The sequence below is a fragment of the Theobroma cacao genome, chromosome 9 (assembly GCF_000208745.1).
Source record: "Theobroma cacao cultivar B97-61/B2 chromosome 9, Criollo_cocoa_genome_V2, whole genome shotgun sequence".
Lineage (NCBI taxonomy): Eukaryota > Viridiplantae > Streptophyta > Magnoliopsida > Malvales > Malvaceae > Theobroma > Theobroma cacao.
The window spans coordinates 16,340,057-16,357,840 of NC_030858.1; the positions used below are offsets into that span (position 1 = coordinate 16,340,057).

Below are 17,784 nucleotides of genomic sequence, written 5' to 3' on the forward strand. Positions count from 1 at the left end.
TTTTTCTTATTTGACCTTGCTCTGTAGCCGTTGCCTAGTATATTTTCTTAAATATATATATAAATCGGTGGACCTTAAAATTTGGCCTCCCAATTTGTAGTACTACAATTTTGCAAGTTGCAACAACAAATTGCAAAATGTGTAAGGTGCGTGACTTTTCCAACCCCAACCCTCTGGGAGGAAGGTTGACCTGCGTGGACTTGTGAAAGGCGAGTGAAATAAAACAAGTTCCTTGTTTCATTTGATTGAATCCAGAATTAATCCTGGTTATTCACAGTTGTTTTCCCGTTGATCCAACACTAGTAAGATCGTCGGGTGAAAGAGGCTGAGAATGGGAAAGAAATCGTCGTCTTCATCTTCATCTTGGTGGAGAAGAGGGGGATGGCTATATCTTCACCCCTCGTGTTGCCTCAAACGGCCTAAACGACTGGCATTCATCATCTTCGTCTTCATTTCCCTTAATTACTTTCTCTGGGACCGCCGAACCCTCTCCTCCGCCCATCAGGTTAATCAAACATACACCTTTGCCTTTTTCCCTTCTTCTCATCGTTAATTTTACATTTGTTATGATAATTAATAACTTATATAAGTAAGTGCTATTTTCAGCGAAAGGTAACCACATTAAATCAACAAGTCACAAGTTTGCAAAATCAGGTAAATTAGTTTTGTTTTCTGGATTTGGTCGGTGGGCTGAGCCACAATGCCAGAGCCCAGATTACTGTTCGCTATAATAATGTGTTGCAATTTTGCAGGTTCTAGAATTGAAGAGCAAGCTGAGAGGTTCAGGTGTGGAGAAAAAGATTATTGAGATTGGAGATGATGATGATGATAATAATAATATTAAGAAACAGGTTGCTAAGGATGATGGAGATCCTATTAATATTGAACGAAGACAGAAAGTGAAAGACGCAATGCTTCATGCTTGGAATTCCTACGAAAAGTATGCGTGGGGCCAAGATGAACTTCAGGTGAACTGCTTTCCTTTTTTTTTTTTTTTTTTTTAAGATTAGATGAATGATTTAACAGATTGTTTCATGGCATTCAATTCATTTCCATAGTTTACTTTTCTGGGGTCCATATATAGAAAGCATTGATTCTGAATGGATGAATTTTAGTCCCCTATTTCGTTACTATTGTAATTCTAAGCTGTGGTCCTGACAAACAATGTACTTTCTGTTGCTACTCTGTGTTCTTTTCTGTGTTCTAGAACTAATGAGTTAATTTTGCAACAGCCTCAAACAAAGAATGGTGTTGATAGCTTTGGTGGGCTTGGAGCGACCGTCGTTGATTCTCTCGATACATTGTTTATAATGGGCCTCCAAGAGCAGTTTCACAGAGCTAGAGAGTGAGTTTGCAATTGTTTATATATTGTCATTTTATCTGCATATAGATGCCTCATATCCGTGTAATATGCTGGATTCCATTATACCATTACATTTGGAAACCCAGAGATGCAATGTCCAAGGATTTATTGTACATGGCTTGTAACTTGATTCTTTACTTATGAGTTTTATTTATATATGCTTACAAGTTTTTGCACTTACATCGCCATAACAATAAATTATTGCAGGTGGGTTGCAAACTCATTGGATTTTAACAAGGACTATGAAGCTAGTGTTTTTGAGACAACCATAAGGTTGCATTAGAAGGTTTAATCTTGTTTTGTTTAGTCATTACTTACTCTAAAGTTTGGTAGATGAGTTTCTGTGGTTGTGCAGCAGGCAAGCAAATATGCTGTTTCTGCACTAATATATCTTTCTGCTTTTTGTTTGCGTTTGTTGAACTTAGAGTTGTAGGCGGGCTTCTTAGTGTATTTGATCTCTCTGGAGATGATATTTTCCTTCAAAAGGCTAGAGATATCGCAGATAGGTTGTTGCCTGCATGGAACACAGCATCAGGAATCCCCTATAACAGAATTAATTTAGCACATGGACATGCTTATAACCATAGGTGGACAGGAGTAAGTTCTGAACTTTTATTGTTGACTGTTTTAAAATAATTGATACCAGAATGTCCATTTCTATCTTCATATGATTCATTATTTTCGCTTAGACATATTTCCTACAGCATTTCAGTGTTACTATATGACTCTAATACACATTTTTTCTATCTAAATTATACTTAGTACTATTTTAATGTAGCTTGACCTTGTTTGACATTTTCTTCTACATTCTATCCTTTTCAACAATGTCTGTGGATTGTAAAGGCATGGGAACAGTAATCTAGGATTTTCCCTAGTAATGCAGCCCTAGGGTCCTCAACTTGGCTAATATGAAAATGTAAACCTTCATGTTTTTATAGTTGAAACTTGCATCTGATATGCATGCAATCCATTCCAAAAAGCTAGCACAATGATAAAATTACTAAGCCCAACCAAAAATAGTTAGCATAAATTGGATTGAGAGGCAAGATAAATATTACTAGCTTTTTGGTGTGGCTCATAGTTTTACCAAAACTGTCTTCATACTTTTTGGAGTAGCTTAAAAAATCCAGCCTGATGATAAAATTACTAATCCCATCAAGAAACAATTAGCAGAAATTGGAGTCATAGGCAAGAGAAATATTTATAGGCTTTGGATGTGGCTCATACTTTTTCGAAAACTGTCTGAAGAAAATTGCAAACTTTAGTTTGGATATGGGAGAAAAATACCTCCTTCAAATTGAACAAGGAAAGAGATGGTTTATGAAGAATACTTACCGAATTGGGGCAAAGGAATGGTCAAAATTTAAGGTGTTTGGACTTTTCTTTTACTCCTGTGCTGCTTTCTCAACCCTCTGAATATATTTGTTCTTGATTTCATGCATTTGGGAAAGTGTAAAACTCTTGTACCTTTTATGGGAAAAACAGAATTAATGTGATTTCTAAGGAAAGTATTTGACTCTTTATTCACACAATTGTTATAGCAGGATCATGTCCTTTGCCTATGGAGTGCTAGTTTAGTGTTTTATGCTTGGTCAGAACTTTACCATGTGTTTTTTTTCTTTCACAGATATAAGGTGAAAAGATAAGAAATATAGGAAACAAATGAGGAAATTATAAAACAGAGAAATAAAATTTCTAATTGTTTGAATTGGAGAGAATTAAAATTATGAGGAATCTCCTCAGCGAGTTTCGTTCATCTCTAAATCTCTCTACTTTAAAGAGATGAAAACGAGTGAGAGAAATTGTAAGTAACAGTGATTTAGAAGGGGAAATACAGAGAGACTCGAGATCAGTGGAAAATTTAGAGGGAAAAAGGGGAAGAAACATAGGAAATTGGAGAGAAATAGTAGAATTAGGGAGAGAAAACCACAGAGAATCCATAAGGGGTAATCTCAAACACTATTCCAGAATCTCAATAATTCTTAATCCAAAACCTTCTAAAAGAAATAACCCTTAAACATATTTGTAGGCATAAGCCATAAAACTGTAAATATAACAAATTACATCCCTAATTAAAAAAAATAAAACCCTAAGGTGATTCTCCATCAAATGGTTTCTCTTCTTTTCTTTTCAGTTCTCTCCTAATTTTTCTATCCTAAGAAGAAATTTAACAGTTTCTATCCACTTCACTTCTTTCCATTTCTTTCATCTAAACATGATATTGGTTTCATTGAAGTAGTCACTTCTTCACATTCTGCTGAAGTCTGCCAAAATCTCTGGTAACTATGACATCTCGTGGAAGGTTTTGTAATCCTATATTATGCATTCTTAGGGAAGTTTGATTTCAAAAATTTTCATGATACTAATTTGTGCACCTCACTGGTTGTTAGTTTGTTACTTTTGTGCTACATAAAATTTTACTTACTGTATTGCTATATTTAGATCTTTATACTAATGCACAATTCTATGCCTGTTTTTTGAAGTACGCATCTGTGATTCTTGGAGCATTGCTTCTTCCATTTTTTGTGAAACTTCTGTATTTCTAGGGAAACAGTATCCTGGCAGATTCTGGAACAGAGCAGCTAGAGTTTATTGCTTTATCTCAACGAATAAAAGATGCCAAATACCAGCAGAAGGTATTCCTTTTGGCATATAGCTTAATAGTTTGATGTTATCACTTGGCATTGCTTTGCTTTCAGTTCTCATTTTCTGTTTAATTATGCCTTTGCATTTCATATGTTCTACATAGTTTCTCCATGAAGATGGTAAAATTTACGTATAAAACATAAGCTTTTTTTGTTTGCTTTCTGAAACTTAATAGCAGACCTAAATTTCAGGTGGAGAATGTCATCAAAGAAGTCCATAAAATCTTCCCTTCTGATGGTTTGCTCCCAATCTACATCAATCCTCATAGTGGAACAACAGCATACTCAACTATTACATTTGGTGCTATGGGTGATAGGTGCTAACTTTTTCTTCCATTAGGATGTTATGTCCACATTGAATGTGATCAATTTTTTCGAGACAATGATAGCTTGGGTGTTATAATTTGTTATTGTTAAAATACTAGTTTCAAACAAGTTATACCAGGTGTAATTGGATGATGTGTTGATACTCTAGATTCAGAATCCTCATTCAATTCAATTGCTAGAAGGATGGGCTGTTGGGATACTTCATATGGAACTTATTAAGTCTGGATATTGTGCTAAGATTTTGTAGTTTATCCCTGATTAAATATAAGTAATTTGTATTGTTCTATATGTGTTTGTTTAGATGGTCCTTTGTGTGTGGTGACGTTTCATAACAAACGAGTGCATAAGATTGAGGTAGAGGTGACTGAGAGTGGGACTGAAGAGTGCCAAATAATATGTTTGTTGAAGATAATAGGAAGTAGGAAGATAGGTGCAGGATGGAAGCTAGGAGTAGGAAATAGGAAGCTGGAACTGGTAAATAAAGAGCAGCAAGCTTTTCAAAAAAAAAAAAAATTGAGAGCAGGAAGAAAAATTAGTAGCTTGGAGCTAGGATTTTAATTGAGAAGAGATGTTTGAAATAGGTGTGTGAGATAGAGAGCTTTGTCTTGAAAATTTCTTTAACCAAAATCAATTTCAGATGCCAGCACACTCTGGATTAAAGATGTTTCTAGGGTGACAAGTTGTTGCTGTGAGTTTGTGATAAAAAGGTAGAAAGTGGGGCTATATATGTTTAATAGAACACATTGGAGGCACTTGTACTTTAGAGAAACCTTAATAATCCTTGTGTCTAAGCCATCAAGCCAACTCTCTGCAGCATCTCCAAAAGACAAGAAATTAACCAAGGATCTTGCCAGCATTCCTGAGATTGAACCCTTGTACATGTATTCCTCAATCTGATTTCATAGGAGTATCTGCAAGACGGCTTGGGAACAAGGTTAAGTTTATTAATTTAAAATTGACGAAAAACTGGTATCTAGAATGTTTTGTTAGATTAAAAAATGAGACATAATAGTATTCGAATTATTAGAATTCTATAGATGGGCATATACCCTTGTGCTTATTAAATCTGAGTTTTTGATGGGTCCTTAGGGTTGTTACTTTGGTTACAAGATATAGCTTCAGATTAAACTTTGTTGACTTTTGGAAGAAATTAAAATTAAGTTATATCTCCTGAGTTGGTTCTTTAGAGGGGATGAGGTACCCTTTTGCACAATTAGGGTATTCAGTGGCATGGTTTCAGAGTAAGGCATTCTAATGGAGATGCTGTGGGCTGAGAGGCGGATTATCAAAAATTTAAGAAATAATATCTAGTCTACCACCTAAGTTCTGTACAAGATATAATTCTACTTTATTTTTTTCATTCTGTAGTGTTCTGAATGATAATTAGAATAAACACATGATTTTGCTCTTGGTGCAGTTTTTATGAGTACCTACTGAAAGCTTGGATACAGGGAAACAAAACAGAAGCTGTAAAGCATTACAGGTAAGAAGCTTTAAACAGCATTTATTGTAATGTGGCAACCAGCATGGGTCCTTGCTGATAACTATACATTCTGTGCGATTTCTAAGACCGTGTTTGGCCTGATTTTTTTCTAACTTAAAAGCTATTATAAAGCTTTTATGAAAAATAATAGCTTTTAAAATTAAGTTAAAGTTATTTGATAAATTTACTTTTTATAAGCTCTTTTTTATAGATAAGTTGTTTGACAAAACAACTTATATAAACTCTAATTTTAGTTAAAATTACTATAAAAGATATTTAATAAATAACATTTTATTAATCGCGAATTTCTTTGTTCAAAATAAAAAAATTAATTTTATTTTTTTATCTATTTAAAATAAATTTTTGAAAATATTAAAAGGATTTTTATATAACATAAAGTTTATAATTAATAATAAATCATAAAAAAAAGTTCCACAAATAATTGATAAATAACGCATAATTCATAAATAATTTTTTATTGAATAATAATAAATAAATAAAATCAAGAGAAAAAAATTGAATCAAATAAAAAAAAATGAGAGATGAAAGAAAGCAGTGAGTCGACTACTGGAACTCATAACCCTAAGAATGGAGGAGAACCAAAAAAGAAGAAAAGAAGTCTAAGCTGGTAATGATAATTCAGGAGTTGTAAAGCATTATAGGGAAGAAGCTTTAAACAACATTTATTATAATGTGGCAACCAGCATAGGTCCTTGCTGATAACTATACATTCTGTGCAATTTCTAAGAGCATGTTTGGCTTGGTTTTTTTTTTAACTTAAAAGCTATTATAAAGCTTTTATGAAAAATAATAGTTTTTAAAATTAAGCTAAAGTTTGATAAATTTACTTTTTATAAGCTCTTTTTTATAGATAAGTTGTTTGGCAAAACAACTTATATAAACTCTAATTTTAGTTAAAATTACTATAAAGGGTATTTAATAAATAACTTTTATTAATCGCGAATTTCTTTGTTCAAAATAAAAAAATTAATTTTATTTGTTATCTATTTAAAATAAATTTTTGAAAATATTAAAAGGATTTTTATATAACATAAAGTTTATAATTAATAATAAATCATAAAAAAAAGTTTCACAAATAATTTATAAGTAACACATAATTCATAAATAATTTTTATTGAAAATAATAAATAAATAAAATCAAGAGAAAAAAATTGAATCAAATAAAAATAAACGAGAGATGAAAGAAAGCAGTGAGTTGACTACTGAAACTCATAACCCTAAGAATGGAGGAGAACCCAAAAAAGAAGAAGAGAAGTCTAAGGTAATAATAATAATAATTCAGGAAAATCACGTTTAGCTATTGATGTCTTTACTAACAAAGTTCACCTTCATGAACAATATTATCTCAATAACCATAATCAACAAATATTATCTCAATTTTCATCTAATTTATCTCAACAACCATTGACCTATTTAATTAATTATTTAAATCATAATCATCAAATATTATATACACCATAAAGAAGTTAATAAATAAACATCACATAATTATCATATCAAATAATAAATTGAGAAATATCAACTAATAAAGAGAGTTTTCAAAGTACAAAAAAAAACGATAGAAAATAAAATGAAAAACAAAATAGAAAGAAAAAAAAAGAAATAATACCTGAATGCAGTTTTGAATTTTGGTTCTTCTTTTTTCTTAATTTTTGTAAGATCAAAAGAACCTCTAGAATGTTGATTTACAAAAAGGGAGAGAGGAGAGGAAGATCGATAAGGAGAAAGGGAGGATCTTTTTGGGAAACAATAGCTCTCCTAATAAGTTGGCGTGTTTTAAAAAAAAAAAAAGAGAAGAGAAAGCTCTAAAATGAAAAAAAGAGAAGAGAAAGCTCTTAATTGGAGCTTTTTTTAAGCTCTTTTTTTTCAGATTTTATTTAAAAAAAAAAAACTACTTTTTTTAAGAACTTTTTACGAAATCCTATTTGACTCAGCTTCTGCTTTTAAGCAGTAAATAAGCTAAAAATAAGCCAAGCCAAACGGGCACTAAGAATTTGTGCATCTACCTAGCGCATGGCATGCAGGGGGTTAGCCAATCATTATGTTCAAGTAATCTTATTGCTAATTTATGAACTGCAAGAGTGTAAACCACTACTCTGTTGCATTCTGTAGGTGTACACAATAGTTTTTTGCCTAGTATGTCTGTAGCTACCAGTCTACTACCTAGAACAGGATTAAATTTCAGAAAAAACTGATTGAATTAATTGTTCTTTTTTTACTGGCATGTATATATTGCTGTCTTGATAACAAAATGAGTATTTTTAGGGTGAGCCTATTTCCAGACATGTTTTGGCTTCAATACAAATGTCAGTCATCATGTAAGTAGGCTAGCGAGACCAACATGCCAGTAAATGCAACTGATTTGAGTCAAAGAAGATGAAGTGTGCATGGAAAATATTTAGTATATGTCTGTGACCATTTTATGCATCTAGCTAGTGCATGGCATATGGTAGCTGCAAATCTTTATTGAAGGTAATCATGTTACTCATATGAAATGCAAGATTTCAAATCACTAATCTCTTGAAATCTCTAGGCGTACACAGCAGTTTATTGTCCTAGTATATCTATAGCTACTACCTAGAACAGGATTTAATCTTTGAAAAAAATGATTGAATCATTTGTTCTTCTATATAATGGCATAAATATATTGATGTAATGATTGTGACATTGGTACACGTTATATATCTCTCTGACCATTTTCTATTGCCACTCATGAAAATGCTGTGGTCTCTTTTGCTCATTTTCTTTGACATATGTAACAACATGATGCTTTTTAGTATTCCTAGTAAACATTTCAAGTGGAAGTAGAAAAGTTGTACAAACTGTATCAAGTTCTTTATTATATCAACCTATTAGATTATTAAATTTATTTTGAGAATGTCTCTCTGTGGAACTCTGATGCTAACTAGACCAGCATAATGGATACTGGAAACAGGGATATGTGGGAGACATCAATGAAAGGTCTGCAAAGCTTGATTCGAAGATCAACACCATCCTCATTCACTTACATATGTGAAAAGACTGGAAATTCACTGTCTGACAAGGTAGTATCTAATAGCTCAAGCATATTTTCTACGTGTTAATTGACTTGGTTTCTTTAAGTGGATCTTTTCTTTATGTATACAGATGGATGAATTAGCATGCTTTGCCCCTGGAATGTTGGCTTTAGGATCTTTTGGTTATGGTCCAGGAGAAGCTGAAAAATTCGTAGCACTTGCAGAAGAGGTATGAATGCACATACACATATCTATAGGCATATATATTACAAACACCTTTTTAAGGCTCACATGAAGCTTGCTGCAAAATCAGGCTTAAATGCTACTTGTTTGAATTGCAAATTCCTATGGATAATGCATGTAAAACTCTGAAAGTCATTTGATTGTGCAGACTATATGTTTAAGGGAGAGGCTATAAAAAACCAAAAGTATAAAGTATGTTGAGAAAAAGTGCAAACAGAGTTATCTGACAAAATTTTTTTCCTTCAAAATCCTTAGTCATTCCAAATAATATGAGAATATAAAAAGAATAAAAAATATTCTTATGTTGAAAAAAATGCATTTTGTACATTCAAGAATTCTCCTAACTTGTCAGCCTTTCCATTGCCGCTTTGTCATTTGTTTGTGTTGTAGTGCATTGCGTTCAATTTGCTTTAGATTTCTCTCTTTTTGTCATTATTTTATTTCTCCAAATGGATTTAGTTGTCCCAGTCACCAAAGGTCTACTAGGCTTGCAAATTAGAAGCATTAAGAGTGTAGAAAAGTTCTTGATATGAAAGGAAAAGAGATGTTTGTACTTGGTTATTTATCCTCGAAAATTTCCTATGGAGTAAATTAATGCTAATGGAGGCCTATGTTACCTGGACTTGGGTATACATATGTGTTTTAAGTTGTGACTCACCTTCAATCCAAAATTTTGTACCCGTGAAGTTGGCTAAAAAGAGTTCAAAATGGATACATTTTGTAGTAATATTATAAAAATAGTTTATGAAAATTGAAATTCCAAAGCTGATATGGCATTTAGATTTTTTTTTTTTGAAATGTTGTATCATGCAATTTCATATGTGAGGTTAAGAAATATAATAATTGATATTATGCAAAACAAAGTGAAATATTGTATCATGCAATTTAAGAAAACTAAATTTGGGCTAAAGCACTTATCACTTATCTTGTTAGTGACCCTTTATTTTGCAAAAAGATCAAGAAATATAATGAATTAATAACTGATATATTGAGTTGACCCAATAGTCAATTCAAAATATTTCATCCAAAAAAAAAAATGAAAGAAAATTGAACAAACCCATGCATAAAGAGATCTCCTGCCCACCCATTCTAGTATCTTCTCATCTTTATCTTTTGTTGAGCTTTCTCTTTCTCATTTCACTTTGTTTTTGATTATTCTCTTCCTCTCGTCTTCCTCTCCATTGTCTTTGACTCTATCTCTAAATTTTCTCTTTGCATGATGACTCAGCCACCCTATCCAAGCTCTAAACCACTATCTAGAATTTACTTAAATAGCAAACAATGATAATCTGAGCATAGACCGTCAATATGATAATAGCAAATGTTTTTTCCATCTCCAAACCACCTATCAAAGCAATCATCTATCTCTTTCGTGTCATTTATTTTTATTGGTGTTTGATTTGCCTGAGGAGAAAAAAGCTGAGTCTGTATTTCTGCCGCGGCGTTGGACATATATATCATGTTTGTATCTGTGCCATGTTGTGTCAACAGGAGTACGGTGGTCTAAAGTGCTGAGTCCATGTAACTGAGATAGAGGTCTATGTTTGAGCATGACAGGTCTACGATAGCAATAATAGCTTTATTTGGTAGTAGTTGTACCATTTAGCTGTTTATATAGGTAAAAATCAAGGATTTAGCTTATGGAAGGGCATAATAACCTAAATGTTATCTTTAGGTGAATATTTAGTTCAACTTTTGCCAAAAAACTTTACATCTAATCGTACCAATACTAGCATATTTGGTAGTAGTTGTAAAATTTAGCAATTTTAATGAACAAAAGCAAAGGATGCAACTTATGGAAGGTAGTAATAAAGAAAATAATGACTTTACATAATAAATAAAATTAAGTTAATCTTTTGCCTTTGGATTTTAATGAAAGGTCTTGTCTACAAAAGGTATGGACTGAAATTTATTAAAAAAATTTTGATGCATGGTATTGCTAGACTTCTGCGTAGTTTTATAAGGTAAAATCCATCAAGTTTCTATTAGCAACAGTATTAGAGAATGATAGTTTTTTGGGTCTCTTCAAGGCCTTTAGATATGAGATACAATATTTTTTGGGCCTCCATGAGGCTTTCTGATACAAGATAGGTGATACAATAAGGATATGGTAAGACCATGATTTTTAAAAAGTTGTTACATGCCTCGAGGACTTTAATTTTGATCGAATGTTCTATGTTGGATATGATTTCCATTTTGATTCAGTTAAGGACTTATATTATTGAAATTAATTCAAAGGAAAATTGTTTATGAAATCTGTCAGATTCATTAAGTCTAGCCACATGGTTAAAGAAGTGACAGATGTGGCATTCAAACTAACCCATGTTCCATTACTTTTAGTTTTGAACTTTTCCTTTCTTTTTCCTTTTTCAGAAAACTTTTTCTCTCTTGCCTCTCACCCTCCCTTTACTCCCTAGCCTCCTTTGGCCAGCAACAAGTTACTAGTCAACCTAAAATTCCCCCCTTTTCATTTCCATTCCGTTCTCCGACCCAAAAATCCCCATGGCTGCAACCTCTTTGCCATCACCACCAGCTCGAATGCTAGAGCTATGGTCCAACCCCACTTCATGCTGTGATGTACACATGAACACCCAAAAAGAGCACTAAAATTTCATGGAATTCAAGAACAGCAGAAAACATTCTAGACAGAGAAAGATAGGAAAGGAAGGGTGGACGGATGTGGATGGCTGTTGACAGGCCTGTCAGTGGGCAAAAGAGGCTGCTCATGTTGGTGGTAAGGGAAGATTGGGAGGGTGACAGAAGTGAGAATATGAAGAGAGGTAGAGAGAGAATATTCTGGAAAGAGAAAAAAGAAAGGAAAGAAGAAAGAAAAATTAAAAAAATGATGATGCAGCTTAGTTTGACTGCCAAGTCATGTGCCATCTTTTACTTCTTTAGCCACATGGATCTAACATATTTTGTTAAAAGGTTTCCTTGTCTGAATCAGTTTTAACAATATAACTGCTTAATTGAACCAAATTGAAAGTCATGTTTCATAGAACATTTAATCAAAGTTCTGATCAAGGTATTTAGCCAAAAAAATTAATATACAATAAACAAGGACATGCTGATAAATAAAATGCTTTTACTTGTGCTGATCGCCCAATACATTGTTAACTGCTGTATAATTCCAAGTTCATTATGAACCGGCTTTACAAGCATTTCTCATATTTACAAGTTTAAACTTATGTGATAAGCTTTTAAATCATCTCTCCTTCTTCCTTTCCTCAATTGGGATCTTACCCCCATTCTCCTTGATGCACTCATTTCTTATATTGTTATCTTCACGTTTTTTTTTTTTTTGCTTTTTCACTAATACATATCCATTGTTGCATCCTCATCTTAGCTAAATTAGTTTTTGCACATCTTGATACTTGTCTGCTCAAAATTAGAAAATGCAATATATGTGCAAAAATATTTATACTTTGACTAAAGCAAAAAATTTTAAATATTTTATCCCCTTAAAAGAATAATACTGGAATGTGGAAGTGATAGAAGTTTTCAAGGGCATTTGTTCAAATGCTCTCCCCTACCGCCTCATTTTTTGGTCTATTAGTCCTCTGTAAAATGATCTTCATTTGAGAACCATTTTGTTATGTTTTGCAGAAGCGGAACAGCCAAAAGGAATTTACATTTACGTTTAGTGCATCTTCTTAAAAATTCTTTCTTGCCTATTAAGTACTCCAGAATGCATGATCATTTGGACCCTTATATTTTGATGTGTTAAAAGAGAATGCTTCCTGTTGTATTACAATCACTTCTATCATTGCTTAAAGATACATTTAAGTTGCTTTGGTTGTCTAGAGGGAACATTATGAGAGAATTGGTGGTCTTAGATTAGCAAACAATTCATCAATTTTTTCTGTTTTGTCATTTGAGGTTGCTTCTTCTGTAAAGAAGAAATTGAATTGCTGTAGGATTGGAGATGGTTATAATTTCTTATGCAATTGTCATATCATGTCTGTTTAAATTTCATCTTCTTTATATCACATTACTGGAGCTTCTTGATAAAACATATCTTGAAGACGATGCCACCATTGGTGCTTCCAGAAGTGTTACATAAGATACTTTTTTCATATTTAAATGGCATATAAGTCAAAGTAGAGTCCAGTTTGGTAAATAGATATATAGTCTTTTGTTTAGGAGAAAATTCGTGTTTGCTTGGGCTACTAATTCTCTTTTAGTTCCATCCTGACTGAATCCTCTGACAATTTTGATGTAGCTTGCCTGGACTTGCTATAATTTCTATCAGTCAACACCCACAAAATTGGCTGGGGAGAACTATTTCTTTCGCACTGGACAGGTTTGATGCATTCCTCCGGCTATTGTATCAACAATTGTTGTCTTCATATCTCTGCTTGATATCTAAGAAATTGTAGGACATGACTGTTGGTACATCATGGAATATTTTGAGGCCTGAGACCGTTGAGTCGCTCTTTTACCTCTGGCGTCTTACTGGAAACAAAACATACCAAGAATGGGGTTGGAATATCTTCCAAGCATTTGAAAGAAACTCCCGTACAGAGACTGGGTATGTCGGGCTTAAAGATGTAAGCATTTAGCAAAATCTTTTGTGAATGATATCTTTGGTTATGGATTTCTTATTCTTTGATCTGAGTTTCTTTATTGGTACATATCCTGATCTGAGTCCAAAATTGCCAACAATGGTTTCTTCTCCAGTTGGCCTTTCCTTTTTATGTCCGAATATGTCAATATTTTGCAGTTAAACATATTTTTGCCGTTCTTATACAGGTGAATACAGGTGTCAAGGACAATATGATGCAAAGTTTTTTTCTTGCGGAGACGCTCAAGTATCTGTATCTCCTGTTCTCACCTCCATCTGTCATCCCCCTTGATGAATGGGTTTTTAACACAGAAGCTCATCCTCTGAAAATTGTGGCACGAAGTTCTGATGAAGAGAAGTAGCTGTTTGAGTCAATGCTGAAAAGAGGGTCCACAGCGTCTGATTAGCCCCTAGGCAAATACTTAAGAGTTCAGTTATTCCCCCCAGCTGCCCCGCTTTAAGCTTGAACCACCTCAACTGATTGTAGGAGTAGCGATCAAGGCGTGCTCCATCTGCAAATTGATGGTATGTCTGTCTATCAGTTTTGATGGGGCCAGTATTTGACAAAGAATTGTAGTAGATTAGTGCATGTGCTGATTAGTGTTTCCTGCATAATAGATTTGAGAAATGTGCAGAACATATGAAGATGAGAATTGATATGACTCAAGTGAATATGAAACAATGTATTGTAGTGTTGTAGGAAGTCAAAAAACTTGGGCGTTTAGGTAATCACATATATCCCATTAAGATAGGAGTGCAATTATATGATATGTATTCAGTATTGGAGAATGTAGGTTAGGTAGGTAAGGCTTCATATTCAGATGAAAAGATGATATTATACTGTATATTCTACACGAGGATGATTTAGTTGTAGGCAGCTGCCACGTGTCTTTAGGTGGGATTAGAAGGCTGGAAAGGATCTTATAGAATAAATTTCAGCAACAACTTTTACATTGGGCTTGGATTTAAGATTGGGGTAGGTTTTTTGAATGATATGGTGTTGTATTCTAGTAACAATGAAAAAAAGGCTTATTCTTATATGTCCATCAGTTGTTGACAAAATTCCCCTAATAAGAGCATAAAATCATGTCTCCTTTAAATGTTTTTGTTTACTGTAAATGCATTTGATGTTTTAGTTTACTAAATTCAATTTTTCTATTAAATAAGTGAATTTTTTTACTCAAATTTTGAAGACAAAAGGTGTTATGAAACTTGTATTTAAGGGGTAAGATTTGGATTTTGGATTTGAAAACCAAATATATATATATATATATATATATATATTTTAATTGGGAATGGTTTGTAAACAGGATTAATTCACTTCAATTGATGAATTTCAGAATGGTTAGGGTTAACGAAATGAGATATATAAAGTTACTCAAATTGTAGAGCTAAAGATCTGGTAAGTAAGTTTCATACCTATAATTTTCCTTTCTTTACGCATATTTGGAGATTTATTGGACTTGTAAAATCTCTAAATTAAAATCGCAAATTTTAATCAGAACAATTGTGTAATAATCGTTTCAATATTGTTTTTCTTTTCTGTTTCTGTATTTAGCATTTTTTTAAAACATTAACCAAAAATATGTTTCCGCAACATGTTTCTATTCAAAAAAAAAAAAAATCAAAATCAAAAGCAAAATTTACATAATTGTTGGAAGCAAGAATTTTTTATTTTATTGTGTACGGAAACAATGTTTTGGTTTCTGACATTAATTGCAAGTGAATAATGTCTATGTACAAAATAATATGATGTATGTTTTCATGATATATAAAAATTATAAATAAAATTAATTTTTTTATAAATTAAATACTTCAAAATTAACATGTAGTTTTATTTTAACACAAAATTTTTTGAAAAAACATATAAGAATGTTGAATATGAAGTACATGAAAATATTAAATTTTAACATTACAATATTATTTAATTTCAAAATTATATAATATTCTTTAATATATTAGATATAATTCAAATAATATCGTTTAATTTTAATATTATATTAATTAATAATAATGAAATACTTTTTCGTTATATATATTATTAATATAACTAAAATTGTAAAATCTATTATTATTAAATAATTTAATATTATTTATTAACTAAATATTAATGGTATTATTTTATATCATTGTTAATATAAGTTTATAGTTGCATAATTTATTATTATTAATTAAGTGAATATTTAATATCTCATTGTTAATAATATTGTATAATGGTATTATTAGAATATTTTATGTTTTATGAAATAATTTAATATTATTAAAAATTATACAAAAAATACCATTGAATATAATTTAAGTAATACATTTATCATGTGATAAATTCAGCAATAAATAATTTTAAGTAACATTACTTAATGTTTTACATGATATTTTCTAACCATATTATTTAATATTTTATTTAATTATAAAATGATTGATTAGTAATATATAATATTGCTATTAGAAATATTTTGATTTTAAAAAAGAACTGTAAACTTTTAATTACATTAATATATATGATATGGATGGGTTACATGAATAAAACATGAAAATTAATTGGATTAAAAAAATATATATGAAAGGGTGTAAAGCTCAATAGTCATTATGTTAGTATAACATTGATCAATCTCATCTATGTATATAGAAGAGAGGTAAAACTTAAGTGGGCTCTTTTGGAGAATAAAGGTGATGAAGAGACCTTGGTAGGTATATAGGCCCACCTAAAAGTGATTTTAAGTCTTTTAGATAATAAAAATTTATCTATTTAATTGCAAAAAAATGAGGACCAAAAACTTGTTGCTTTCATCCAAGTGAAAGGGGGCCAGGGTAAACAGTAAAACCCGGCCGGGAGGCAGAAAGATAGAATAATAAAGGAGAAGATTTTACAAGGTGAAGCAAAGAGACATTCCTTCAACCCTACCAGGAAAAAACAAAGAGAAAAGGAAAGGCATGAACAAAGTTAAAGGCAGCCCTATTCCCACCACATCAGCTGCAATGATGACACTGAGAGTGGGGGTGGGGTCTCAATGCTGAATTGCTTACTACGTACTGCTACTATTCGTAAATAAAAATGAACAAGTTAAAGCCATATTCCCATGCAAAATAGAAAAGATAAGAAAAGCAGAGTGCAAGGAAAAGAAAAAATAAAATAAACCCTGGATGATGAAAAGTGGTTATAGAATCTAGTACTATCTCTTGAGAGTGATGGGTTTTGCACTGGCAGAGAGAATCCATGTTGGGAGCTTGAAAAGGTGAGCCCAGCAAAGAGAAAATTGTTTGTGTTTGTGTCAGCTGGATAGGGCATGCGTTATTCAAACTGAGCTGAGCTGAGCTGTTGCTTCAAAGTTGATATACATTGGGGTGCTTTCCTTTTGGCGTTTTCCCACATTCTCTTTTCTATGCCGGGAGCCAGGCTTATTCCATGTCCACGCCATCTACCCTTTCCTTTCTCCTATTTTTTATTTCTTGGTGTTTTTCTCTCTTTGTATATAATAAAATAAAACACTCAAATCAATAAACATACCCCCCTTTTTCTCTCATGTTAAAGTTCAAAGACACAAATATATGTGAGATACGAAAAGAGCTTTCCTTGATTCGATCCCTCAATCCAATGACTTAAATGAAATGAATAAAGGATCCATAAAAGATGCAAAAGGTGAAGAATACTTTTGACTGTAACAGTGGCTGCGTGTACACTTACAACTTTTTGCTCTTAATTGGAATGTGACTTCCAAAGCTTTTGCTTGCCTCAAAGTCATTGCCTTGCTCTTTTCACTCTCCAACATTCTTCATTCACTCCCACATTTTCTAATCTCATGCTACAATCTATCAAACACCCTTTTTCCCCCCCACACTTATATTTCTCAAATTTCTCACCTTTCACACGTATCCCCAACAATTGGTATTAATCTGGGAAGTTACTACCATAGGTTTAGCTTTTGAGTTTGAACAAATTTCAAGTTATATAGCATGTAACATCATTCTAGCTAGTTATATAGTACAATAATTCTTGATTGACTTAATGTTGTTGCAATGAATTCTCTGTCTTTTTTTTTTTTTTTTCTACTCAGCAGTGAATCTCTATATGTAAATGACAACTTGAACAAGTTTAAGAATCACTCAACATCCATAGGAAATCAGGAGCACATTAAATATCTTAG

The 17,784-nt window shown here is 32.2% G+C and overlaps 1 protein-coding gene across 1 annotated transcript; it reads left to right on the plus strand.

Moving 5' to 3' along the window:
• On the plus strand, positions 81 to 14,680 carry LOC18589416 (mannosyl-oligosaccharide 1,2-alpha-mannosidase MNS1). Its single transcript, XM_018128365.1, has 14 exons — positions 81 to 505; positions 607 to 654; positions 753 to 968; positions 1,233 to 1,345; positions 1,571 to 1,636; positions 1,789 to 1,960; positions 3,910 to 3,999; positions 4,201 to 4,325; positions 5,753 to 5,818; positions 8,775 to 8,883; positions 8,966 to 9,064; positions 13,301 to 13,381; positions 13,458 to 13,628; positions 13,831 to 14,680. The coding sequence occupies exons 1-14, from the start codon at positions 332 to 334 to the stop codon at positions 14,002 to 14,004; spliced, it is 1,704 nt and encodes a 567-aa protein (XP_017983854.1). The 5' UTR covers positions 81 to 331; the 3' UTR covers positions 14,005 to 14,680.